The sequence below is a fragment of the Colossoma macropomum genome, unplaced genomic scaffold (genome assembly GCF_904425465.1).
Source record: "Colossoma macropomum unplaced genomic scaffold, Colossoma_macropomum, whole genome shotgun sequence".
Classification (NCBI taxonomy): Eukaryota; Metazoa; Chordata; class Actinopteri; order Characiformes; family Serrasalmidae; genus Colossoma; species Colossoma macropomum.
In genome coordinates, this window is record NW_023494796.1 from 15,969,455 (window position 1) to 15,997,298 (window position 27,844).

General features: G+C 39.9%; 1 protein-coding gene across 1 annotated transcript; it reads right to left on the reverse strand.

Annotated features, from left to right (window-relative positions):
• Window positions 1-1,653: 1,653 nt before the first annotated feature.
• On the reverse strand, window positions 1,654-27,639 carry klhl2 (kelch-like family member 2). The gene is made up of 15 exons (XM_036582950.1): window positions 27,219-27,639; window positions 20,217-20,342; window positions 19,789-19,895; window positions 18,220-18,341; window positions 16,695-16,857; window positions 13,486-13,595; window positions 12,947-13,063; window positions 11,036-11,185; window positions 9,722-9,839; window positions 8,550-8,747; window positions 7,350-7,451; window positions 6,075-6,203; window positions 5,491-5,631; window positions 3,189-3,332; window positions 1,654-1,933 (listed from the first exon to the last, which is right to left on the reverse strand). Exons 1-15 carry the CDS (start codon window positions 27,233-27,235, stop codon window positions 1,905-1,907), a joined length of 1,773 nt encoding a protein of 590 aa, XP_036438843.1. The 5' UTR covers window positions 27,236-27,639; the 3' UTR covers window positions 1,654-1,904.
• Window positions 27,640-27,844: the final 205 nt, after the last annotated feature.

The following is a 27,844-nucleotide window of genomic DNA, read 5'->3' on the forward strand; positions in this document are numbered from 1 at the left end:
TAGAGTTTTTTGAGTTCTGCTCATAATTAGCTAAAATGCCACTACCGAAACATTTGGTAAAGTTCTGATAGTGTTATGATTGGTTTGGTATTGACAAAAGGGAATGTTCAATAATTTATTTTAATAAAATAACCATAATTAAGGTATAAAGTCACTCAAAGCAAAAGGATTTTAGACTAAAGTCCAAGATTAAAGTCCAGCCAATTTGGAAGAATAATTCATAAATGTAGATACCTACATATAATTAGAACAGGACTCGAACCTTCGAGAACTCGAACCTTAATCTCAGTAACTAAAAAGAAACGCTATGCCTTTCCAATAAAGCATTGAACACTGCGCTTTTGTAAAGGGCACTTCACAAAGTGAGGACTGTTTTGTTGATGCTAGAGGTTTTTCTCAGGACCTTTAAGTCCTGAAACTGTGTGAAATCAAACACACTCTTGAACTTGAACTTTAAGGTTCAGTTTAAATACAAGAAGCATGTTTATTATTTATGATATAAAACAATTTATGAAACATTTCAAGTACACAGCATTCCTCTTGACCAACACGTAGTACTAGTTAGTTATAATATTTATCATAATTATTATTATTGATAAATACTAGAGAGAGAGAGAGAGAGAGAGAGAGAGAGAGAGAGAGAGAGAGAGAGAGAATCAAGATTAGACAGGTTAGAGGTAGAGAAAAAAGAAAGAACAAAGTAAGAAGAAAGGAAGGAAGAAAGAAAGGAAAAAGAAGGAAAAGAAAAGCACAAGAGTGAGTTTTTTTTTTTTTCCACACATTTGGTCAGTGTTCAGAACAGTTGGTAGTGAGAGAGCGCATGTGTCACATTCTTAACTGAACGGACTACAGCAGTAGTTTAAAAACGGTACGCACACGGAAAAAAAACACGAGAACCGAGATCCATGCAAAGTGCTTCCATGTCCAAGCAGCCGGCAGCAGTCCGCAGCGTCGCGCATGCCCAGACACACGCAGCAATAGATCAGCGCATCACTAATATATCGATAACCGCAATTCACACGCAATTGGATCACAATTAAAAGACATTTTCCATAAGAAATCAATGAATGCAAATATTCAGCGTTAAGACTCTTCAAACATAGTTTGGCACACAAACTCGAGAAATGTGCAAGTTATCCTCAAAAGTTGACTTCGTTCGCTTGAGGCCGCAGTCGTTTGTAGGCAAACAGCACTTGTTTCTAGCAGTAAAATCGGAATTAGTCCATCCTTCGATCGTAAAAAGCTTCTCTTCAATCCAGTGACTTTGCGAGGTCCAGAGCTTCAGACAGGCGAGAAAGTGCTGGTCCGTTTCATCGAGATGCATTCATCTGCAATGAGCAAAAACAGTTCACCGAGAGGTTCCTTCAGGTCTACAGATCGACCACCATCCCCACGATCAGACTCGACAACGTCACTTTAGTGTTTTACGATGCATTTCCGCTCATGTCTGATCTCACAAGCTAAAACGGTTGTGTTAGGGTTCAAAACCATCCCTCCAGCTTGGTTAGTACTTCACTGCAAAAGTGCAATAATCTTCGTCATACTGTTAACTACTCTCAAAGGGGAGAGAGAGAGAGAGAGAGAGAGAGAGAGAGAGAGAGAGAGAGAGAGAGAGAGAGAGAGAGAGAGAGAAAGAGAGAGAGAGAGAGAGAATGTGTAAATGAGAGTGCATATGTAAGAGAGAGAGTGTATAAGACTGTATGTGTGTGTGTGTGAAAGAGAGAGAGAGAGGGAGAGAGAGAGAAAGAGAGAGAGAGAGAGAGAGTAGTGTTCCTCAGGCCATCTCTGTGGTGAAGCAGCTTCAGGGCGAAGCTTCAGCCTCGTCAAGAGCTTCAGTGTGAGCCACTCTTCAGCATCACATCAGCTTATCAGCTTCCACTTCAACAGGGTTCAACTCCAACCACTCAAAGAGGTTTATCAATGACCGTCACACCTAGACACACAAACACAGAGATGGAGTCAGTATAACGTGACAACATAATGCTTTAACTAGGGATGCACTGATAACAATGCTGGTATCAGGTATTTATCCGATACTGTGCTCAATTACTTGTACTCATAAAAGTTCACTGATACCAACATCCAATACTATCTGACACTAGTGGTGTAACAACAAATTTCACAATGCAATATGTATTGTTGTTCTTGCATTACGATACAATATGTTTTCTGTACAGGATTAGAAAAGACGTGCTAACATAACTGCAACATTTATTTTGATCTTTTTCAGGTAATCCCAAAATATTTCCACTGTTGTCCCTAAAAGACAACAGTGCTTGTTGAAGGGAAAAAAATGATTAAAGAAAAGTTCAGTGTCTATATAAAAGTAAACAAAAAAACCAAACAATGAGGCTCAAATCTCAATATTAAATGTACTGAGTATTACAAGCTCATTTACACTCTGATCTTGTGTTTCTGTATAAAGTGTGGATGAGATGTGTGAGAGGAGATTTTCTAACATGGATCAGTCACTCTCAGCAAACTCCAGAACCCACAACCAAACAGAGGTACATTGTGATTAACATAAATATTGTCATATTGACCAGCCCTACCATATAATTATACTGTTCAAATAAGGTAACTTGATTTACTTGAACAGTTACTGAACATTTTACTTAATATTATTATTAATGTTATTATAATATGCAGTGATGTGATGTTGAAGTTAAGCTAGCTAAGGTTACCCTGGTGAATAAATGTAACTTTACAAAGAGACGATTCTAGAAATAGTGATTAATATAATCAAAATACATCTTATCTTGTATTCTGTATTACAGATTGTGTGACAAAAGCTATGCAGATTGTGGTGGTCTGGTAAAACTAAGCTTGCCTAGTCTTGACCGTTCATTCCAATTTATACATGTTATACATATAATACAGGGTGAAAACGTTGTGAAGTATTGTGATGTTCAGTCTTGGCCTGGTCAGATACCACATAAAAAAAAAAGTCAACTGGCATTTTTAATTTGAATCTTGTTGTAGGTATGCAGTTTACGCCCTTCTAACTGGGTGGTATAAGCTTCCACAGTTTGTTAGTACCATTGGCTTTGAAGCTCCAGTGCAAAACTAAAGAAGTAAATGTCAGACACCAGACTCCAGCTGAAGCTACATTTGGAATAATAGGTAAAGTGTTTTTTTTAGCCTACTATTAGTGACAACCCTTCCACCATAATGAGACTCCCTCTAACCTGCATAGCTGCGCCCAGTACTCATGCAGGAGGGTAGTATGGTCCACTTATCCGTGCTGGGGTTATAATACTCCACTGACGCCAGGTTACAGGAGCCGTCATCACCTCCGATCACGTACAGCAGATTACTGACCGCACACACACCTAGAGACACACAGACATACAAATGCGCCTTCACTGATTTAAGCACTGCTAAAAAACCAAGATGGACACGAATGAACATAACATAACAATGGAAGCTTCACATTTTAGGACCGTATTTGTATTGCTGATACTGTTACAGTTAGGCCAAGGAAGTTCTCTAGTGAGATAAAAGCATGCTGTGACTTTATATATAATGCGAAGAAATTCTGAAACAACTTATTCATAAGCAGATCATCTTTTACTATGATTTAAGTTTGATGATAAAGTTAATGGCTTGTGTACAGTGTAGGCCTGTCCCAATTACATATTTGTCTAATCACAATTATTTGAAATGATGGAAGTTGTTTAAGATGATCATATCTATTTAAGCTGACTGCAATCATTTCCACCAGTCTTTAGCTTTCACAATATTGAAATTTATATTATGCTGCAGCAAGAAAAAATATTAACTATAAAAAATAAAGGCAAGCAGTAAATGCATTCATTCTAACACACTGGCATTTGAGTGTACGTATGTGCGCCCAGTAGTGTAGTACATCATTTTGACAGTACAAACAGTCCAAGCTACTGCATAAACATACAGTATGCAAAACTTTCAACAACCCCAGTAAAATGAGGGTTTGTCGGTTTTCTAAGTGAAAATAAGTTAACACATCCTCTACAACGAAACTAATTGTAATTGTGTATTAAAATGTGTAGGACAATGCACATTTTAATACACAATTACAAGTAATTTGCTGAGTTAACATTAACAATATAACATAACAAAATATAACAATATAAATGTGCTGTAACTTTTGCACATGCCTCATTTTATGTTCTATTTTTTCCCCCAATATGTAAAATTCATCAAATTAACAGTAATTGTGCATTAACATGTGCAGAAGTGTGTTCTCTGTAGAGAATGTGTTAACTGTTACTTAGAAAATTAACAAAACATGTCACTTGACCAGGGGCAAACAAACTTTTGCATGTGACTGTAGCTAAGAAGCCAATTTGGCCACTTTAGGCTTGTACTTTAACAGGTGCGTACAATTAACAAGAAAAGACAACTCAAACCTTGATCACAATCATTTACATGGCAATAAATCGTCCCATAATTGAAACAGGTCTAGTACAGTGCTGTTTTGCATAAATAAAAATTGTCTTTTACGTTACATTTTTGTCATTTATCAATATCTTAAGATCTTACAGTATTGTTTTAGAAACCATAAAAACCATATTTGATGCATAAATACATGTATTTTTGTAGGTTAAGAGTGGCTTATTATTCTGAGATGTTTCTTTCATTTTTTTTAATAAGAAATTTATTTTTTACAACCAAAATAACTTAACAAGAACAATTTATGGTATTATTATATAATATTCCAGCAATTTTTCAAAATTTCTGCATAGTTCAATGGTTAAGATGTCAGCAAAGTCGTTCAGATAGGTTTGATACAAAATGGATCATTTGTAGAGCAACTTTACTGACTACTAGGTCTTTACTGTGGTGGTGATTAGAATCAGGGGCCGCCATGTCTATAATGCAAATATAGCCTTTTATTTACTATCCAAAACCACCAGTGAACCTACACGTGTCTTCTGAGTTTATAAATGTGATATTGATGTTGGTAAAATAATGGTCTATCTGATAAAATTAGTTTTTGTTGTGCACAATTTTGCCTCAGAACACCATGTATCTCTCCACCATGAATGGATTCACGTTTTTTTTTTAAAGACCAAAACTTCCTTAACTACCTTAAAACAATGTCTCAGTGTATTCATAACCATTTCATGTAAAAACTTTCTGTGAGGGCATTTTCAGAGGTGGACGTCTGGTTCCTATCACCACCACTGTGAACAATTCTGTCTCGGCAAGTTTTTTCTAGAACAAAGCATTTCACACTCCAAACCACACTGAGTGACTCTGTTTACTGTTTATTTAATTATACAGAAATTTGGAAAAATCACTGAAGTTCCCCTTTAATTTTTACCAGGCTGATGCTGCTTTTCGGCCACCTTTTGCTCGAAATTCAACGTACGGTTCTAGCCTGCATTTAATTATCTTGAGCATAATTTTACTGGCATGTGATGAAGAACCGTTCTTTAAGCATTAGCTGACAAAGAAAACATCAACATTGCTGTTAAAAGGTTATTTAAACATCCTCTAGTTCACCTGCGTTCCGACGGCACATGTTCATATCGGCCACCTGTTTCCAGGAATTGGAGGCGGGGTCGTACACCTCACAGCTCTTCCTGACCAATGGGCCATCGTGTCCTCCCACTGCATACAGCAGGCCTTTCAGCACACCCACACCTGTCCATCACAAACATACAGAGAACAGAAATAAAACAGGCAGCCGCTTAAGAGAAATGCTTGTTTATGTCCATGTGTTTGTGTTGTGTGGGTAATAGGGGTGTACAAAAATATTGATACCCTTGAGTATCACAATATTATATTTTGTGACACTACTGATTCTCAAAAACATTTTTTAATCAACAGTTTACATGTAAAGATTTGTAGCAGACAGTGGTTCATTTTGTGCTGTGTTTAAACCTCAAACCACTAGATAGCAGTGTTGTAATCTATCTTCAGCTATTAGACTTTTTCTTTTACTCAGATTTTATGCTTTATGGTGGTGTGTTTTTTTTTATACTATAACAGTTTTCCTAAAATTGGATTTGAAAAACAGTATCACAATGTAATATACTGTATCTCAAACCCCTGTACTGTGCCTATATAAAGTTCTAGTGGGTTACCTGCTCCACTGCGCCGAGTGCCCATCTCTGCTATGTAGGTCCACTCGTTAGTGTTCGGGTTATACGCCTCCACAGTACTCAGACACTGACGCGTCGCTCCATCATATCCACCAACAGCATACAGTATACCTACAAGTGCACACACAACACAGCGCATCAGTGAGGGTGGACGCTTGTCTGTGTATTAAAGCCTAAAACCTATAACAGCAGAATAAGATCACATTATTATGAAATGCAACAAATATACAACACAGTAAACATTCAACAACTTGACAATTAAAGGGCTCATATCATGGAAAACCAAGCATTCTGTTCACTTCTGAGTTCATTCAGTCAATATATGGAAACTGTTTCTGTGATGTCACAAGAACTCATTTACATATGTACCTGTTGAGCCTGCAGCAGTTCATCCCCACCCACTCACTCAGAAGTTAAGGAGTGTTTCAGTTCTGAGTTCTTTTTAAAATGAGGAACTTTGCAAGGCAGCCAATCAAAACAGAGCTCATTTACATGTATCAGTCTCAAAGGAACAGTAACAAAAACAGGTTGTTTTAATCTAAGGGATACAGAGAGGTTTGAAAAAATGATTTTCGTACATAAAACCGCATAAATGTTTTAAATGCCAAAACTTAAGATACATGAAAAAGAAGGATATAGGCCAGAGGTGCACAACTCCAGTCCTGGAGGGCTGGTGTCCAGCACAGTTTGGAGGTTTCCCTGCTCAAACACATCCACTTAACCTGACAATTAACATATAAGTGTAATCAGGTGTGCTGGAGCAGGTAAATCACCAGACTGTGCTGGACACTGGCCCTCCAGAACCAGAGTTGTGCACCCCTGATATAGGTCCCTTTAAATTATTCCTATTTTTTTTTGTAATTGTTTCAAATCAATCTACTCAGTTTTACGAAATGACTAAATCTTTGTATTTTTCAATTTGAGCAAGTCATAAATAAATAAATAAATAAATAAATATAGTTCACCAAAAAATGAACAATAATTTAAAAAAACGGTTTGCGTTTGTCTTATCCTTATGTTTGCATATTGCCGCATTCTCATTTTCAGCATTTTTTAAACATAATTAAAAATGTCCAAAATTTGTTTTACATCAACTTACTTTTAGTTACTTATACTTATTCATATCTATTCTGACTGCAACAGTATTTAAGACGACATGTATCCACAAAGTTCCACATATCACATCTCTTCGTATTTTTCCTTGTGTATTCTAAATGCACTGGGTGGGTGTTAAGGACTCTGATTGGCCACACTCACCTCCGACCACACCCACTCCCACACTGCTGCGTCGGGTGTTCATGGGTGCTATATGAAACCATTCGTTGGTCTTAGCGTTGTACGCCTCAACAGTAGCCAAGCCTGCATAACAGTAAATTAAACAGAATTCAAAATTAAACAATTATTTAAACACAATTTTCGTCCTCCAATTAATGACAATTTTGACACCTTAAAGCCTCAAACTGGTCTCGCAGGGCCAAAGCGTGACCTTGTCATGAGAATACACGTCTGGGGACAACTTGTTAAACTTCTGGTGCTGGATAAGTTTCCCCTGTCTAAAATCTGCCCATAAATTCTACTAGTCTGTGCTCTTTTAATGTCTGGAGTCTGAATCAATACCACAAGCAAAACAAGACAGCTAGTGAAATGCTATCAGCAGCTAATGGAACGTTTTTTCCCTGGCCAGAGGGAAATGTTTTAACCACATTTTTATGACAGGTAATGTCTTCTTTGCACACGCAACACATCTACATGCTTAAGTTACGTCCCATCCATGAGCTAAAGACAAGCTAGTTGTCCAAGCATCATCATTCAGTTTAAATCTTGACTGAAGGAGTCAACATTCAAACTGCGACATCCAACATAAAAAATATCTTAACAAAATTCTTATACAAACATAAAATGCCTGAGTTTAATCTAAACAGCTGCTATAATACGTAAAAATTCACAACTGTTAGCTTGATGCTAACGTCACAGGCATATGAGCATTATCAGGCTAGTGCAAATTAGCGGAAATCTTAGCGGACCTACCGCATGAGAAAAGTTACAGCACAGCATTAAGCATGACATGCTGTGTACTGGTACATTGTGTGGCTGGCACATGCGCATGGCCATGTGACTGTCTGTGGTCATTTATCTCTTTATACTGTGCTTTTCATCGGCTACAGTTCAGCTCACCACCACTGCACAAAAACACCCCCTGTCCCGCCCCCTCTGAGACAGCCAATGAGAACAATTTTCCTTGATAAACAAAATCAGCTACATGGAAATAACCTGTTCTTCACAGAGGAATACATGACAGGATAAAACACATAAAGACTCACTTAAAGTGTTCTGTTTTCTTTCACAGACCACAAAGAAATGTAATAAATGATGAAAATGAGTAAAAGATGTTTATTTATTAAAACCACTGTCAGGATTGCCATTAAACAGTGTCTCAATGTGCAAAACATATGTTACCTGTGCTGCCATCGAAACCACCCACAGCATAGAGGAGCCCATTAAGAACAGCAGCCCCCAGTGTCGACCTCCGGTCCTGCATGCTGCTCACACAGCACCACTCATCCTTCACAGGGTCGTATGCATCCACTGTCCTCACCCGCAAAGAGCCGTTAAAGCCTCCAACAGCATACACTATGCCACCCATGTACACCACACCTACACACATATACACACACATAAGGAATCAAGAAATGCATTGGGACTGACGAAGAGGCAGAGTTAGAAAACTGAATGACAGAGTTAGTTCAGCTTTAAAACAGTCGTTTCAGTGCTCTCACTTTAACACCAGTCGCTCGATTTTGGGCTCTCTGAGACTTTATCCTCTAAACTAGTGTTATTTCCAGCTGACTCTGGCCTCTTTTCCACTGTAGAACCAAAAGGTTCATAGGACCATACTGTGCAGTTCCGCGCTGGTGTGGACTCATAAGACCAATTATGGTTCCTTTCCCACCGGCTGTGCAGCTAAATCAGAACTGAAGTTGAACTACCCACAGGTGTGGCTCAGCACTGGCTAACATGCTAAATGCTAGAGAACAGCTGCATTCCAAAGCCTAGGCTGCAGCCAAGGTAGTGCGGGTCCTTGGTAGGACTGTCCTATGAAGACTCCTCTTTGGTCTCTATTGGTCAGACAAATGGAACAGCACTAACAAGACTGCATAGTGACGTCACCAGAGCGGCGCGAAACTTGTGAGGGAACTGGTGAGAGAAAATGGAGCCCCCTGCGATGTGTTTGTTGCTTTTTCATTTCTTCAGAAAAATGGAGGAGATGTTCTTGGGTAGTATGATAAACTACATATACACAAATACTTTTAAATTAAATACGATCTATGGACGAATTCTTTAATTAATCAGTGATTTTACACTTCATAACGTAACGAAGATGAATTCAAGTACGTGAACAATTTCCATTTTAAAACAAGTTCTGCTCCAATGGCTCTGTTTTCCGCTATTTTCGTTGTGCTGTTTTTTTTTTCTCCTCCTTGCCTTGCTTGTGGGCAAAGTACCACCACTGCTTTCTGCTGAAGCCCACTAAACATCCATTACAGAATAGACAGATACCAGAAAATAAATCAGCAAAGGTTATCACAATATCCCCTTATCAACCGAAACAATGTGAACAGTGTGCGCACCTGCTCGGCATCGTCTGGAAGGTAATTCAGCCACTTGGAACCATCTCTCCTCTTCAAAGTCATAGCACTCCACACTGCGGATAGCTTTCGGAGCCTGCCCCCCTACGACCACCATTACCTGCAAAACAGACCCACGTTATGACAACAACTCAAAGAGCTTCAGGCCACAAGCTGTGGCACAACTTATATGTCTTGTCGATTAACATTGCTTAATTAAGCCAATAAACATCACTGTCACTTTCCAATACGGGAGGGAAATTCATCATAGAGTGGAATAAATCATATCCTCAGTCCTCCCCTGCACTGCTCTGTACATGGTTTGCAGTCACAGTACCAGCTGTGGTGGGCAATATGATGATATTTTGTTGTTATCGTGATAAACAATATGCTTTTCTAAGCAAACAGTGAATACTGTCAATACTTAAAGAACAACAACCAACTGCATGTTTCATTATAAAGAGGAAATAACCAGTCCTGTTTAATTGGATTTGGTGCAGTACATTATAGTATCAGAGTTTTTCCATGTCAGTTTTTAAATGTGGCACGACTGGCGCATGTTTTTGTCAAAATATCGTAATTATTAAGTACTAAGTAAAATTATACTGTATAATACTGTTATACATAATCGAGCCATGGAGCCAAACCGAATAAGCTGTGTCATGGCATGGAGCAAAGAAGCAGGTTTGGAGTCACCAACAGTGCAACAGGCTGCCATGTACTGTAGTGAGTCAGCATCTTTTCCCTCAATTATTTATTTATTTATTTACTTGCTTTTGACTGGAAACCCTGACAAATCCCTCACAAATGTACTGGCAAAAAATACAGAAAAAACAATGTGTACCTTTCCAAGACTACAACTACTGAGAACTTAAGAATTGATCTGATATACCAATTTATTAAACTGACTGACAAATACACCACCGGCTTTAAAACATAGTAACAACGACGCTTTTAACAGAGCAAGTGATGTGTAAATCTTTTATTTACTAAACATGAATAGAAGATATTTGAAAAAGTAAAATAAAAGAAGTTAAAAAAGAGTTATTTCATGAAAAATAGTATGAGAATAAACATCAAACTCACATTTCCCAAAATCCATCTCTCTTAAAAGGACAGACACTTCAAGGTCCAGTTTCAAGACTTTCTTAACTGTGAGTTTAATTGAGTAATTTGCCACGTAAAATCTCTTCCAAACACAGAAAATTGAATGTTACGGTTTTAAAATATTAAGTATTTTTCAGTATTCTATTGCTAAGGCTTATAAACAGCTTTGTCCAAAATTATTTGGGGGTTTGAAATGGAAAATGCACTCACCTTTGGGTAACTGGCGGGTGTGCGCACCCTGGTGCGGACGGTCTTCATCATAGAGCGCTGGTCTGCCGGCAGCAGGTGGTATTTCATGGCTTCAATCAGGTAGTCTTTACAGGCACTGCTGTTCTTTACCAGCGATTCTTCCTCTACCCTCTGCACAATAACACACAGTTACATTGTAATAGCACTGTTACAAAAGAGCGTTTTAAATCCTCACAAATCACATAAGCAGACTAGGACTGGCCCGAATAATCTGAATACTCCAGTATTCATTAGGCCACAGAAATGTAGTGAGTAATTTATTATTACGGAGGTATATGAATACTGTACGTCTTTGGTTACTGATAGATAAGGATACTTAGCTAGTTACCTAAGTAGACAAAAGCGCGTTGCCCAACACAGCAACATAGCTTGGATATTTTAGTTGAAGCCTCAAACTATTTTCTGACAGGTCTGTTTGTTTACAAATGCACATTTGCTGTTTCAATCCTAAAGGCTTTGTGATGCGATGCTACATTTGAACACTCGCTTGCTTTTAGGACACAGTGTTAGGTTTCAAGTTTGAATATTTACTGAATGACAAGCTGCAGCATACAAAGTAAAAAAATATGCTGGGTTTCCCAGAGTGTGACATACTGTCCGAGGAAAATTCCCACCATTTTCAGTACAGCTTAAGTGCTCAGATGGTTCTGATAAGCTGTAGAATTACGAAAATATACCGGTTTCCCACGTGCATAGCTGATTTCCTTAACAACTGTGTGATTCTGATGGAAAACAACCTTGTGTTTCAAATGTAAAGCAAGCGGACACATCTTCGGAACTCAAGTAGAGCCCATCTAGCTGTCTAGAGTTTCTCCACCAGGAGTGCTATCAGCACGGAAGTCACTTTTGTGTGTGTCATTTAAAGAACAAGAGGAGAAATAGTTACTATAGTTACTCAGCATCACAGTATTTAACAATAAGTATTTTTCCTGAACAAGCATTTCCAGGCAGTTGCTAAGGTGAGGCTAAGTGGTTATTAGGGTGTTTCTAGGTGGTTACTATAGTATCTTGGGTGGTTGCTAGAGTGTTGTGAGGTGGTTGCTATGATGTCACGTGTGGTTGCTTGGGTGTTGCAAAGTGGTTCCTATTCTACTCAAGGTGGCAACAGGGTGTTGCTAGGCAGATGCTATGGATTTCCAGGTGGTGGCTAGGTCACTGTTCCAGGTGGCTCCTAGGGTTGTGGTAGGTGGTTGCAGTGGTGCTCTAAATGATGTTAGCATGTTGCTATGTGGTTGCTGTGGTATCATAAGTGGCTGCTATGGTATCGCTCTGGATAAGAGCATCTGTTAAATGCTGTATATGTAAAAGTAAATGTAAAATGTACATGTATTCCAGGTGGTTGTTCGGATGTTGCTATTGTACTGGTATCATCGTGATATAAGTGAGGTGCTCAAACGTTTGCCCACAATAGTTCTGCCATTCTTTTCTATAGGACAAAAAAAAAATGTTCCAACACAAAGAAATCTGTACACCCGGGCAAAGAGCAGTGCAGAAGCACACCTTTCCTAATCAGAATCAAATATTCTGGAGTTGTCAGTATCTTAAAAACGGTACCAATATCTTAAAAACTAGACGAGATGGAAAACAAAAATCACAGAACATAATAAGTGTTTATGATGTTGATGAAATATAATGAAACCATATAAAGTGAAAATAGGATAGAAAGTAGGTCTAAGCTGCAGTGAACTGCATTAATGACAAATACAGGAGACATTCTTAAATCAAAATGAAAAATGGAGAAACATCAACATGCATCCAGATGCATGGAAAATCATTTTATAATCGCACCCCGAATAGAAACCGAATCTAATCGTGAGGTGCCACAAGATTCCCACCCCTAAAGCACACACATATAAACACATATATACGCACCTGAACAAGATACTCTCGAGAGAGGAGAGGCAGGCGCACGTGTTCCATCAGGTGAGCCATATGTTCCTGCCGCACGTCTTTATCGTGTTTGACCCAGGCGATGACGGCCTCAAACACCTTCACACAAACACATGCATGCACGTCAGAGGTCTGTAAAGGTGGCATCGGGACCCAGATATGGCTTTTAAGTGAAACACTGCAGACTTAGACACTAGTCATTTTAACTTTAAAACACTGCATTACTACAGTTTCCATGGCAACCAACACAGCCTGGAGGCTTCTTCTCATCTCCACCGGCTCCTGTTGCCAAGACGACCAACAAGCCTTCGCTTGCCAACCACACTGAATCACTAGATGTTACTATCACATGCTGCAGGTTGCTATAGCGACAAATCTGCGAGTCAGCATGGCACAGTCAGGTGTGGCCCTATGCATGTGCTGTAGTAAACAAATTCAGGAGCAGCTCAGACATTATCAAGCCTCACGCCTGATCACACATCTTCTCAGTGACTCGCTGCACGCGGGTGCGTGTGCTGTACCTTCTCCTCAGATGGTATAGTGAGTTTGTCACTCGCGATGAGGCTGCACACCTGCTCCATGCCCAGGTTCAGGAACTCCTCACACTGCACCACCTCTGAGAAGTGCTGTTCTGTGTAGAGAGAGAAAGAAAGAGACAGAGTATGATTGAAAGAACAACAAAAAGAAAAATAGTCAAGTAAGGTTTAAGTAGTTTCCAGGAATAGTTCAGTGGAAAATCTGTCTAACCTGATTCATCACTTACTCTAGACGCAGTCAATCAGCCAAGACATGTTTGGTATCTGACTTTTCTTTAGTTTACAACGTTAGATGCTAATCTAACGATGCTAACAAACAATGGACGTAGACTGTCACCAATCTCATCTTGGTAAACATATGCCCAAATCTTAATTTATTTACTTGAAAAATCTACCTAAAGCAAAGTAAAAAAGTATTTAAAAAAAAGGTTAGTAAAACGCCATAGATAGACCTCGTTTAAATATGTAAGCCAAAACTACATCATCATCCGCATAATGTCCTGCTTTGTAGTACTACTCTACTTTCAAACTGGACCACAAGGGGCATGAAGTATATCAAAATGTCACTATGCAAGTATCAGTCCTTGTTTGTTAGCACAGCCAAGGCTTCCTATCTGTAAGACAGCTAGAAGTTGTATCTCGAATAACAAAATTGCTACTAAATGAAGTGTTGTGTTTCACTTTGAATAAACAGAAATCTAGGTGTAGCCTGATATTTTAACTGGGAATGATATTTTATAAACATGATAAACATGGAAAAAGTGTAAGCGCAAGTTATGGGGCGCATGAAGAACATTGATCCTGCATTGCTTGCGTGCTTCTTTCAAGTTTCTCTTAGAAATATGGAAAAACTGTCTCTAGAACAGCAGGATTTAAATATAAGAGGTGGGAATTTGTCTTTCCGGTCACGCGTTTTTTGACCGTCTTCCAACGCTGATTGGTTTAAGCGCTGGGATCAGTAGCTCCCCCTCCCCACAGCAGAGACACTCTACCTCAGCTGGCATCAGCTGGCACGTGACACAAATAAACCCATTTTCTGTTGGACGAGGAGTCACAGTTATGTCCAGCGAGTCACTGGTGGGTGTGGCATCCACTTGACTCATGAACTCATGAACTTAAACATGCACAGTAGAGGGTCACTGGTGCTGAAAATCTGGTCATCAAAATCGTAATTGGACGTTGTTTCGATTTTCTGAGTATAATAGCTTAGCTTCAGCCAAGATACCTTACGATGCATCTGTGTGTTTAGGTCATCTTGTGCAGAATCATCCCACATATTGTGCTGAGGTCAAAGTAGCTCCATTTACTCATAATGGCTGCCCCACCATTCACCTATGAGAGGTTGTTTTTGTAGACTAAAGTAAGTCATACTGTGTTCTAAACCACATCAACTTGTCTGTGCAAAACAAATGAACAGAGATGAGATTAGTGAGTGTTTGTTAGCAACGTTAGCCCAGCATCATCTGTTCAAAACTAAAGAAGCAAACTTCAGATGCCAAATTTGGTATGGGACCATCATTGCTGCCTGTGGTGCCTTGTTCAGTAATAAATTGTTGTCTGGTGTCTGGTTGGTACTGTTGACCGAATGTCAACACACTATAATTCTAAATGCATTCCATTTGTTGACGTAGACAGAGTGCCGTTCTGGCCATCATTACCTCTCTCTCTGTGCCTCCACTAGGTTTTGCGATGCTGTACACACCAATGAGCCAAAACATTGGGACCACTCACAGATGAACGTCAATGGTGCATGTTGAGGCCTGAGATATTTTACACGGTAAGCAAACAGTCAGATCTTGCAGTTGACATGTTGGATGCAGGACAAATGGGTCGACGTGAAGACCTGAGCAACTCTGACGTGGGCCACACCTTTAAACAGTAAGGCTTGTTGGGTGCTCCCGGTCATCAATGGCGAGTACCTATCGACAGTGGTCAGGGGAAGGACAAACCACAAACCGGTGACTGGGTACCCAAGGCTCATCAATGCGCAAGTCTCTTCTGGTCCCAACCAACAGAAGGGCTACGGTTTTGCAGCCCTGAATTTAAGGTTCTCCCATGATTTCTTAGGGATCAGCGCTCTTTTAGCTTAAACAGCTAAAAGCATGAAAAAAGACAAAGCTTCCGAATACTAAATTGAAAATCAAATACCAATGTAATGTACAAATACACAAGTATTCTAATTACTGACGTCAGCTGTACTATTTTGAAAATAAAAGAAGATAATAATATGCAGATTATAATAATGTGCAATAATGCAATAGTATGCAGACTGAGACAGTCTGTACCTGGGCAAATAGACAAAGTTGAGCTATGTTATGGCACGTTTCTGGGAAAAAGCATAGGTGAACTCATCATTTCTCAATTATGGCTACTTTCAAAAAGCAAGTAAATATGCATTTTCATTCATTTTATGTATTGGTTAGCCTACAGAAGAAAGTGAATAAATGACAGGTAGCTTATATTTTTATTTGTCCATAACGATGGAACAACATTAAGTTTAAATTTGATTATAGAAAATATGAGGAAAAATGTAAACACTTAAGACAATTATCATACTGATGAAAACTCAGGGTGGGCATTTCAGTATATTTGATATTTGAATTTTAAGGTATCATTTGAAAAATATGTAATGAATTGTCTGTTTTCACCTCAGCTAACTTTATTAGTCTAGCCACATCATATCTCACCTCAGACTTTTTAGTCTGTGAAGAGTTAGTTGGCCGATACCAAACATGATAAATTTACTACATGATGTTAAAAGTTTTATTCCATTAAATCTATGTGAGTGGAGTGTTGAGCTTGATGTACTGATGAACTCTTTCTATGTGCTACAGTTGCGCTTTCTACTATCTGCTATCTGGTGCCAGAGACCCTCCCTCTACTAGCGTGGGGTAAAATTCAGCCAGCTGCAGTAGTCTTTCTATGCTTCCTTCTTTGGACTAATCGAATACGAAACTCTGACCAAAATGTAGGATGCAGGCTCTTCCCTGCCCTCTGGTGGAGTACAGAGTTGATCTCCTGGTTCTTGAGCTCTCAAGAATGTATCAAGCTCACTTTCATATCAAAAATAAAATAAAAAAAATATTTAAAAACCAAACCAGAAAAGACAGAATAGGCGACCTGATATTGGATGCTTGATGAACACCTGAAATCTGGGATCCCTTACAAGGACACATGCACACGCGCACACACACCTGCGTAAGTGTTGGCCAGGTTGAGAAGGTCGCAGCAGGCGTGCAGGTCAGCGAAGGCGCGGATGCCGAGGCAGTTGGTGGGGTGAAGCTGAGTGGACAGAAATTCACAGCACGCTCGCTTCACTTCCTGCAGCTGGAGGAGACCAGCAGCAGGCAAGAGCACCTACATACACACACACACACACACACACACACAGGGAATAAACATGAATGTTTATATCAGTCATATCAACTTTTCAAACTTTTAATTTCACTACCTCAAAAGGATAGCATTGGCCCTGTGAATGTATTTCATGTTAATAAACAATAAAATAAAAGAGTTGGAGATCACTTGATACGGACGTCCAGCAGGTTTGTAGGCGTCAGTGGCAATCCCACTGAAGCAATTAGGGTCCACTACTGAGGATTTAATGGCTTCATGCTCACATGCTAGTCATTACAGAGACTGGCTGCTCTCTTCAATTACATCAATACAGGCTGAACTGGTATTAAACACAAAACACCAACATAAGAAACGACGCTCATTTCAAATCACTCAAAATGTCTGAGCGTGAACTCTAGCAACTGCTCTGATCTGACCACACTTTCGAGACCCGGGCTTTGAAACCTTTGACATCAAAGGTTGACAGGCTGCATAAACCCCAAACTTTACATATGCACTGTATGTGTATTAACTCACAGCAACAGAGAGGCTTTGCACTGGAGGAGGGACAGGAATACCCCTACAAACAGATGCTATGGAGGTGATGAAGAAGTAAAAGCCACAGAGTAAGAAGCTTTTGTTTTCCATAAGCGTATTAAATTCCCTCACAAACATGCTGAACGATTTCAGTTTGCTGAAATAAGCTTTAGCTTAGGAGTGTCAACTGTGTGCCAAACAGTAAAACACAGTAAGACTGTAAGAGTCTCAGGCCTGAAGACGAATGCACACGTGTGTGCGGGCACACACACACACACACACACACACACACAAAAAAACCCACCCACCCACTCACACACAGACACACACCACCCACACAACCGCTCACATTTCCTGAAGATTTCATTAAGGGCTGTTATTGCAGCCTTGAGCCAAAAGCACAAGATGTAGAACAAAGAACAGAAGAAAAATAGAGATGAACTAGGAAAAATAAGCGAAAGAAGAGCTTTTCCCTCAATTCTACTTCTCAGAAAACAGAGAGAGAATTTGTTGTGGTGTTCTATTAAGCAGGGTTTTATTCATTTGGTTTTTGGCATGCATCCTCCACAAAACACAAGCGCTCCAATAGGGATGCTAGCTTGGTTCAGAAAAACTTCCACAAAAACAAATACTTAAAAGAAAATGAGCACAACGATTTGTATTCAGTGTTTCATTAATGACATCTACGAAATGCTCAGGAAAGCATACTGTGACATTATTTATCATGATAATGATAAAGTAACGGTATATTTCCCACCCCTACTTGGGAGACTGCATATGAGAGAGATAAGTCAAAAGCAGAGAAAGAGAAGGGAAGACAGAGAAGAGTATACATGTTTATATTACCTGTACATTCTCTTCAGTGACCTGTATCTCGGCAGTGTAAACGTAGTCAATCAGCATCCCCAGCGTCCAGCCATCTATCTCCTTTATCCGGACCTTCTTCTGTCTGCTCTCACTCATCTCACCTATACACACACCCACAGGCACATAGTGTCATCAGCACTGTGATACACACCCACACCCACAAATTACCATCCTGCTTACACATCGTCCCCGTACATGCCACATGCTCATAAATATTAAACGGATACACACCCACAACAGATGATCTCTGTACACAGAATACATGCAAGAACAGCTGCACATGACATTCACACGTGCAGAAAGTCAGCCCCCCATCATTTTTTGTCCCCTACCTTTCAGCACAGTAGATAATAGAGCTGTCACTACAGATTAGATAAGGCGATTCATGGAGAATGTAAATTTTACATTAATTATTTTTTTAAATCAAATAATTGATTTGAAGTGAGTAACTGTGACAGTTCTAGTTGATATATGTGTTCTGTATACATAAAGTTCGATGCCTGGCCAAATGACATATTTTTGAAGTGAAAAGACACAAACAACCTCCGCAGGAAAACATTTTTTCTAATTATTTATTAGTCCATTTTAATGCACAGTTAATTGACTCATTAGGACTGGTTAGGCAGGTCAGGAATTGTCATTAGGAACTGTCAGCTGATGACCATTCCAGAGCGTGATAACTTCTCTGATTCTTAAAACCTTCAAACCATGCTAGCACTTAACAACCATGGATTCCTCTAAACAGCTGGATGAAAATCTGAAAATAAAGCTAACTGAAACCAACAAAGCAGGTGAAAGCAAGAAAAAGATATCAAAGAGCATCCAGCTCGCATGTTCCACAGTTACAAATGTCATAAAGGAATGGCAGTTAAGGGGAACTGTGGAAGTCATGGCAAGATCTGGAAGAAAGAAAAGAAAAAAACTCTCAGATGGAACAACTTAGAGACAGAAATGCAAAGCAAAACCCCCATATGACAGCAAAGAACCGGAAGGAACGTTTTAGCTGACACAGAAGTGATGAGCAAGGAAGAGTCATCAGAAAGAAACTCCATCTGCAACCTGTAATAGCACGCAACATGGGGAAGAACATTTTGTAATGTTGCTTTTGCTTTGGACACCTTCCCTGAGTGGATGAATCTGATTTTTGCGAGCACCTTGAAAGAGTATTTCAAAGAGAACTCAGTGAAAACACGGTGAAGGATGTGCCTTTCAAAGATAAGCAAATTATTTTCTATTATCATTATTTTTAGCATTATATGGTTGATTCTGCATCTGAGAACTAAACATTGAGCTGGAATTATTTTGTGTTTTTTCCGTCTAACTCAGTAATGCAATGTCTTTAAATTGTAACCAAAAAAAAAAATCTTACATAGTGCAGCTTTAAGTGAATCAAATACAAAGTAACTGTGCAGTAATATATACTGTTCACTTTACGTTATGTTTACTTCTTTCCACTTCAAAAAACAACAAATTGTCATTTGGCCAGCGGTGCCCAAACTTTTGCATACAACCATATGTACATTTGTGCGAGACTGTATGTGTCCTTACCTGTAAACATGGCATGGAAATACGGGCTTCCAGCAGCCAAAACCACTCTATGTGCTGCAATCTCCACATCCTCCGCAACGATGGTCACATCACACAAGACACTTTGACTGGCAAAAACAAAGAAAAACCTCTAAAGATTATAACAGGTCTTCTCAAAAATGGTTAAATACAAACAGTTCTGTTTTTTTGCAGATACAAAAATCCCACACACACAATAAATGTTAGTGTTGGAGCTCCTCTAACACAGCAAATAAAACACAGTATCATTTTCTGCACCAACAAAAAGGAACAGGGGCAGAACGTTGCTCTGCAAACAAAGAGTCTTAAACTCTCTGATATTGTATTTTTCATTGTTTTGCTCCTCTGTATAACAAACACAAACATGCCGCTACTGAGTGCCTCAGACGAACACCGAAATGCACACACACCTGCGCAGCTCGTTCATAATCCTGAAGGCTTTCCTCATGTGCCGTGGGTTGATGGTGACCGCACTCTGCTTCTCGCACACATCATCCTTCAGCTCCACAGCTTTATGATGGCAAAGTTTAGTGCATCTGGAAAACACAGCACACATGCAAAGAGAATTATGAGACGCACATCTATATTTTTAAACGAATTAAACAGGTTGTTTTTCTTACTTCTCCTTAAAGACAGATGTGTCAATGAGCTGTGTTCTAATTGGTTGCCCTGTATTGTACCACATTCAAGCAGTCTGAAATGAAACACACTTTATAACTTTAACCTCAGCATGAATGGGGCAGGGCTAAACTTCTGTAGGCTTAATAGGCAAATATGTGTCAATGAGTTGTTTCTGGTAACATCATATTCAAAATAGGCTATTTGTAGCTCAGTTTGCAAATATGGACTGTATGGACTACATAATGAACGTACGTTTTAAAACTTCAATGGTGACGTAGCACATCAACCACTTAAATTATAAAAGCAAGAAAAAAATAGTTGTTTTATTATTTGAGCCCGTTCAGAAAGAAAAAGTATCCTGAGATAAGTGTGCCTTAAATATACATAATTCATTTTTACATAGAAACATTACAATGAAGGTGTGAGCTACAGCTACACACATTAGAGCTACAGTGGAGACTATAATTGTCCAAGATTTTAGACCAGAGGTCAGCAACCCAAATGGTAAGAAGAGCCATTTTGTCCTTTCGACAAAAATCAAACCACCTTGGGAGGCACAACATTTTATGTGCATTTTACCATCTTGGCTGTAAATATGTCTCAGTATGTGCTACTAGCATAGGCCAAAAATAGAAATGAAAACACAGACTTACTTTGCTCTGCTTCAAGCTTTAGCTCAGCTACAGCCACTTTTCTCGCATCTCCGACACTCTGAAAATGTCACTCAATGCTGATTTTTTTACGAGGCCAAAGTCAGCTTGTCATTCGCCAGCTTCAATTTCCCGTTCCACCTTAAATGGTGCCTGAGGCGCCAGAACGTAACCGCTGCACCATTTAAGGTGGAACGGGAAAATTTGAACAAGAAGCTGACCTCAGCTTTGCAACATTTTAGTGTTTGCCAGTTTCTTGTTGCAGATTAAATGTATGAGGAAACCAGCTGGAGTGATTACAAATGCAAATAAGTCTCTCTTTGTCTTTTCGTTAGCTACTACCTAGGCAAGACTGCTGTCTGCGTTGCTATGGTGACCAGCAGTCTGCGCACCAACCTTCAGGGTTAAAGGGTAAATTGGAAGTTATAGGCTACTTTAACTTGAGCATCTAAGACCATTTATTGCTAACACTGTGTTAGAATAGTGTGTTTGAACGATCAGCAGAGCTTTATTTTACTGCAGTTGAGGTTTATTTTATTTTTCCCTAAAAATCTGATTCTGCTGTGGAGCCACAACAGGGCAGTAAAAGAGCCACATGTGGCCAAACCCCTCTTCTAGACTCACTAAAACAGGCACCTCAGAGAAGTCCAGTTTAATGTGATCATAATCCATCCATCCATCATCTAAACCGCTTATCCTTCTGGGTCACGGTGGGGTGCTGGAGCCTATCCCAGCTGTCATTGGGCGGAAGGCAGGATACACCCTGGACAGATCGCCAGTTGTGATCATGATATGAAAGCAAAATGTTTTTCACTAACTACATTTACATACACACCAATAGTTTAATATTGGTTTAACTCTGACTGCTAGTCTTAGTGTGACTTGATCATGTAAACAATGATTGTTATAGTCTAAGATCTTAGTCATCCTAAGTTTAGCCCAATTAAAATATGGGCCATATTATTCAACACAGATTTGGACATGTAAACATACAGACTGCTCAACTTTCAAGCAGTATTTTGCGACAATTTGTAGCAGTTTGTATAGTACCACATATGTGGAGACAACACATGGCTTTACAACACCAAAACAAACACAAGTGACAAAAGCAATGGCTATGAATATATGACTCATTTATAGAGTCACTAGATAAAAAGTGAGAAGGCTCACACTTTCAGGGAGAGGAGATGATATACAGAATGATATATAGAGAAATACATGAGCCTACGTGAAATGAAAAAAGGAACACTGATCATTTTAAACAGTGAAAAACTCAAGCTAGTTTAAACTTGTGTCATGATGGGGGCGTTTCACACTGTAAAGTCAGTGTTACCACTAGCTAGAGACAGTGTTAACTAGGGCATCAAGTTCTTGTTGGCTGTTTACAATTTGACGAGGGGTCAAAATATACAACAAACACGAAGCCAGGGGTCAAAATATGCTGTTTTTGTTTGATTTCTAAGAAGACATTAAATAAACACATAAGGGACCATCACTTTACAAACCTAATTACCCTGCTGTATCATATTGAGTACACAGCCCACTACTCCTACCTAATTTTCTCAAATGTAGTCCTGTTACTCAGACTCAGGATAAGACCTCCTGACTCGTTTATTGCCTCGTCATGCTCGTGTGATACAGCCCAGAACATTTCTCCCATCTGCCATCCTATTTTAAATACGGATGAGAGAAGACTATGGGTAAAAATCAGTCTGGCTGATTCAGGTCTACAATAGATGGAACGCTGGGATTTTGGGAAAGCACGAACGGTGCAATGCAGGTAGATCTCCAGGGAACAGAGTTAGGAAACACTTACTAACTCAAATAACTCCAGACTCCCAAAATGCAGGGTTGACTGCAGTGGTTAGAGCACTTTTTTCACCTTTTGTAATGAACACAACCAATCAAGCTCACGCCCCTCAATTCCACAGTGGCACTCTGTGCAGTCCCTGTGAAATGTAAGCCACAGCAAACTCCAGTGACATAGAAAAGGATGTGATGCGGATATATTTTTGCAGTTGGGGTTATTTTAAACCTGGGTGCCCAATCCTGGTCCTGGAGATCTACTACCCTGCAGAGTTTAGCTCCTGTTAAATCTAACAGGGGCGTCTGAACGTTAGAGCCAGACGTGCTGGATCTGAACTCTCCAAGGTGGCAGATCAGCTATGACCAGGACTGGGCACTGAGCATCAGCCTGAAAGACACTGTGTTCAAACTACGGCATGGAGACCTGCTGCCTTGAATGTAAAAGATCTGCTCTATGGAGAGGAATTTGTGCCAAATTGAAAAACAAAACCTTTATAACATTGTTTTCATGAGGCTTGATCTCTTTTACTGAAAATATAATGCATAAAGATTTGCATTTTAAAAAGGAAATGATAAATTCACGTCAGCATTTCACACAGTCCACTTCGACATGTAATGAAGGTACGGCTATACTGTTTTCCACTGTACAGGACTTTAAACAGATTTTCCTCACTAAAATGCAGTCATAACAGTGCAAACAGCAATGCACACATGACATTTTCCACAGATGACATGAGGAATAAACACAATAATCAAAATGAAAAGCAAAACCTCTACTACAATGTTTTCACCTGTTTTCTCCTTTAAGTGCTGGCTGTGTTTACATGCAAAGATTTTTGCCAATCCGACTGAATACATTACAATTATAGATTAAGACTGAGGTGTTTATCTGCTCACTCTGCTCAACATTCTGATGAAAATTTACATGCACACTACAAGTAATCTGATCCAAAATTACGTGAATGCGTAAAGTACCACTCAACGTAGACGTTACCATGACAGCGAGCATCACGTGAGTCCAGTCAGAGTGAGACGAGCAGCAGTGAGCAGTGCTTGTGTTTTTAATTACTTTAAAATGATGTCAGACTCAGTAAAATGTACCTCACATGTCCTTATTAAAGAAGGGTGAGAGGAAGACGTCGTGTTCTGAGACATAAGCTGGACATCCGTCCCACCGCCGTCTTTTAAAGTTCGAAGCATAAACTTTGTCTCCTCTGCAGAACAGTTTCTGCTCCCGCCGTGTTGAACATTATAAACTTTCGCTATGGACGTATCCTGTTTTGACTGATCTGTTAGTCGGACTATAAACGGATTATTAGGATGCATGTAAACGTGGCTACTGAAATGCAACCAAAACAGTGAAACGCAAAGCAGATTGCATTTAAACAGTAACATGCAGAAAACTTGCCAAAATGAAAAGTAAAGGTTCTGTGACATCGATTTATCATTATTTAAAGAACTGCATGGTGGAAAGCAAAACAGCCGTGCCTTTATTACATTTCAAGGTGGATTGTATACAATTCTGACATTACTTCAGAGTCTTTGGTTGGTGTTTAATTTTGGCCCCATACTCTGCATGTCCTCAAGCAAAAGTAATGTCATGTGTGCTTTACATTTCATGTTTTTTCACTGTAGTAATTGCTATTCAATTTGGCCTGAATTCCTCTCCATACTGCTGTCAGGATGGAAAAACCAGCTAGAAACACACAAGATATGCTCTCTTTTTTGAGGTGTCCATTGACTTCTGTATTGCTGTAGCTATACCTCACCCAGCCCTAGGGCTCAACGATTTGGGGGAAAAAACTGAATTGCGATTTTTCTGACCAATATTATGAATGCAATTAAAATGCACTAATATTCTCTGAAATAACTTCCAGACCTGTACTTCTGGCCACAAAACACCAGATAATGCACTCTTTTGGCTTGAGGTATAAACGATGGGAGTGCCAGGCTATTTAGTGCGCCATTTAGTTGTGATTGTGATATCACATCCACAGCACTTGGGTTGCTTCTGACTGGTCTAACTCATCTGAAGGCAGTTATGTTATTGCAAAATTCCTCATTTAAAATTTAAGACAGCACTGCTGACGATGTGTTCTATAATAGGAACTGCAGCTCTTGCGATTAAAAAAACGCACACTTCTAAATTGTGATTTCGACATGAAAATGATTAATCTTTCAGCCCAACCCAACCCTCACCTTAAAGGGAACACAGAGTAAAACATTAAAATGTTTGTATGATATTAAATTTGTGTTACATTAAAAATCCAACAAATCTTGAAAGAAAAATATAGGCTTAAAACCACTATCTGAGAACTGTGTGGGCGTGGCTAAGAAACAGCTTGGTTGACAGCTCTCTGTCCAACACTCCAAGCCTGCTCCACCACTCATACAGAACTAAAATCATTATCAGCTTTTATGTGATGGTAACTGGACAAAAAAGTCATGGACAAACAGACGTGCAGACGGATGGATGAAGCAACGTGCGAATGAAGGAATGGGCAAACGAACAATGTTCATGTATTGATAAACAAATGAACAGGCGACAGGTGGCTAGACTCTCAAAAAAGATGGTTCTTCAGTAAAGACATCACTTCTAGGCAGAACCATCAACACTCAATGAACAAACTGATTGCTTAAAGGGTTCTTTGTAAGGTGAAATGGCTCTTCAGATGAATGTAAAATGTGTCGTACATGATTCTATATAGAATCTTTGTATCCTATATAGCACCAAAAAGGGTTCTTACATTGAAAAATCAGTGTCAGGCTTATAACAACGGAAGAACCCTTTTTGGTGCTATATAGAACAACAGTCTGAAGAACCATTTCACCAAGCAAATAACTATTTAAGCATGCAAATGGTTCTGAGTGTTCATGGTTCTATAGAGAACAGCTTTCTTTACTAACAAACTCTTGACGCACCATCTTTTTAATGGTACAGACAGGTGGACTAGCTTGCCAGCTTTTGGTTATGTTGGTTCAGCTTTAGCTTGCCAGGTTTCTCTGACTCTGGCAGTGTTTGAATAGTCTACTACATACTGCTCATGTCCTGACTGTGCCCAAAAAAAGGACTAAGTAGTAAGCAGTATGTGACCAACATGGATTTCTCCAGTACGCCAAAGATACCCGGAAGATGTACTGCTCCGGCAATTTTTCCAGTCCACTGCCACAGCTGTCTCTATGATACACTGCAGCCCAAAATGCAACGCGGCCATTCCGGCAGGACGTAACCACCGATGTAACCGTCTGGATATTTTAATAGCTCTAGAATTAGCTTTAGAATTAGACTCTCTTCTATATCTATAATAAAAAGGGCAAAATAAAAGAAATATGACCAAAAGCTGCTTCACTACTGAAGCCACATCAGCTCTCTCTGCTGGTCGTGAGGTGGGTTTGCTTACTTTGTCTATTTTAACTTTTGGCATAATGTGGATAAAACAGTAACTCAGCCGAACGATTCGCTCAGCGTCGGCTTTTCAGGCTCCTGTGTGGAGTCACACTGCGTATATTCAGTCAGACTAGCTCAGATTGCCAACTTATTTAATTATAAATGATTTAAAAGTCACACAGGCTCATTTCTTGACCGAAACATAAAGGTAAACGATGAAAAGCGGCCAGCAGTGGTTGCTAAGCAGTGATTGGAGGGCTGAGGAAAGTGGGGCAGGCCCAGTTGACTCAGTCCCAGTTGTTTTCAGGCTAGTCGCATCCCAGTCCTGCGGTTCGGCACACGGCTTGTGTCATATACTGGATACTGTACTGTATACTACTGATAAGGAACAGCATGCAGTATACAGTATATACTGATGCAGTATGCAGTATACAGTATACTAATCTGAGCACAGCCCCCAAACTGTTTTTGTGTGGGCGGGGCAAGAGAAATCAGCCTTGTGATTGGTCAGGGGAACGCTTATGGAAGCCTTACCCAAGATTAGGACCACCCAGTTTACATGGAGAGGAGAAAACATGGTGAAATATGTGGTCATTAGTTGGTCACTGGAACATTATTAAAAGGTACACTTAGCACATGTTCGCTGTTTGCCTGCAAGAACCAGATTAACCTAATTAGAAAGAAAACACAGATTTAGGCTCCCTGCGTCTTTAACATCAAGAACTAAGGAGACCTTTGGGCTTCTTCACATTTTCAGATAGGAGCTCCCAAAGCATCTGTCCCTGAAAAGCTGCATGTCCCCACAAGGTTGTACGTTCTCATGTTTATGTACCAATCTGGGTACATGTGGTCTCCACACGGAGCTAAATACACACACTCAGTCACACACACAGCAGACAGTCAGACAGACAGACGGTGAGTGTGTGTGTCAGTGTTGGTGCTCTTACAGTGGATGTATGTCCATGGCGGTCAGTGTGTTGAGGCTGTTCGGGCCGCGGTCTCGGACACCATCAGCTCCGCTCCATCTCTCTCTCTCTCTCTCTCAGTGAAGCCGGGGCCTTAACGGTTGAGGAAAGCCGCCGTGTTGTCTGTGTCTGTGTCCACACCGCAGCAGCAGAGCTTCACCCCTCACTCCTCACTCCTCTACCACACACAGAGCACCTTCACAGCAGCAGAGTCGCTAACGTCGCTAATGTAGCCGGAGAGCGGCCGTTAGCCATGTCCCCGAGAGACTGAGATAAACACCGGCCACACACACAAATACCAGACCAAACCTCGTATTTATTATAGTTTTTTTTACCTCAGTGAACGATAGGGGGAGAAAACAACAAGAACCACGCTCCTTTCACCGCCGAGCTGGACGCTAGCGCCCCCTCACCCGTGGAGGTTAAAAGCAGGGTTGCCAGATTGTTCCATAACCTGCCAAAATGCTTTAAAGAGGTCTCGAAAATAGTCAAGCCATTTCAGCCAAAATACTACAGCATGAAACTGGAACTGCTCCGATTTTGTTTTCATAAATTCAGCAAAATGAAATGGTTGAGATGTAAACAAAGCAATTCAGAGTGGTTTCGTG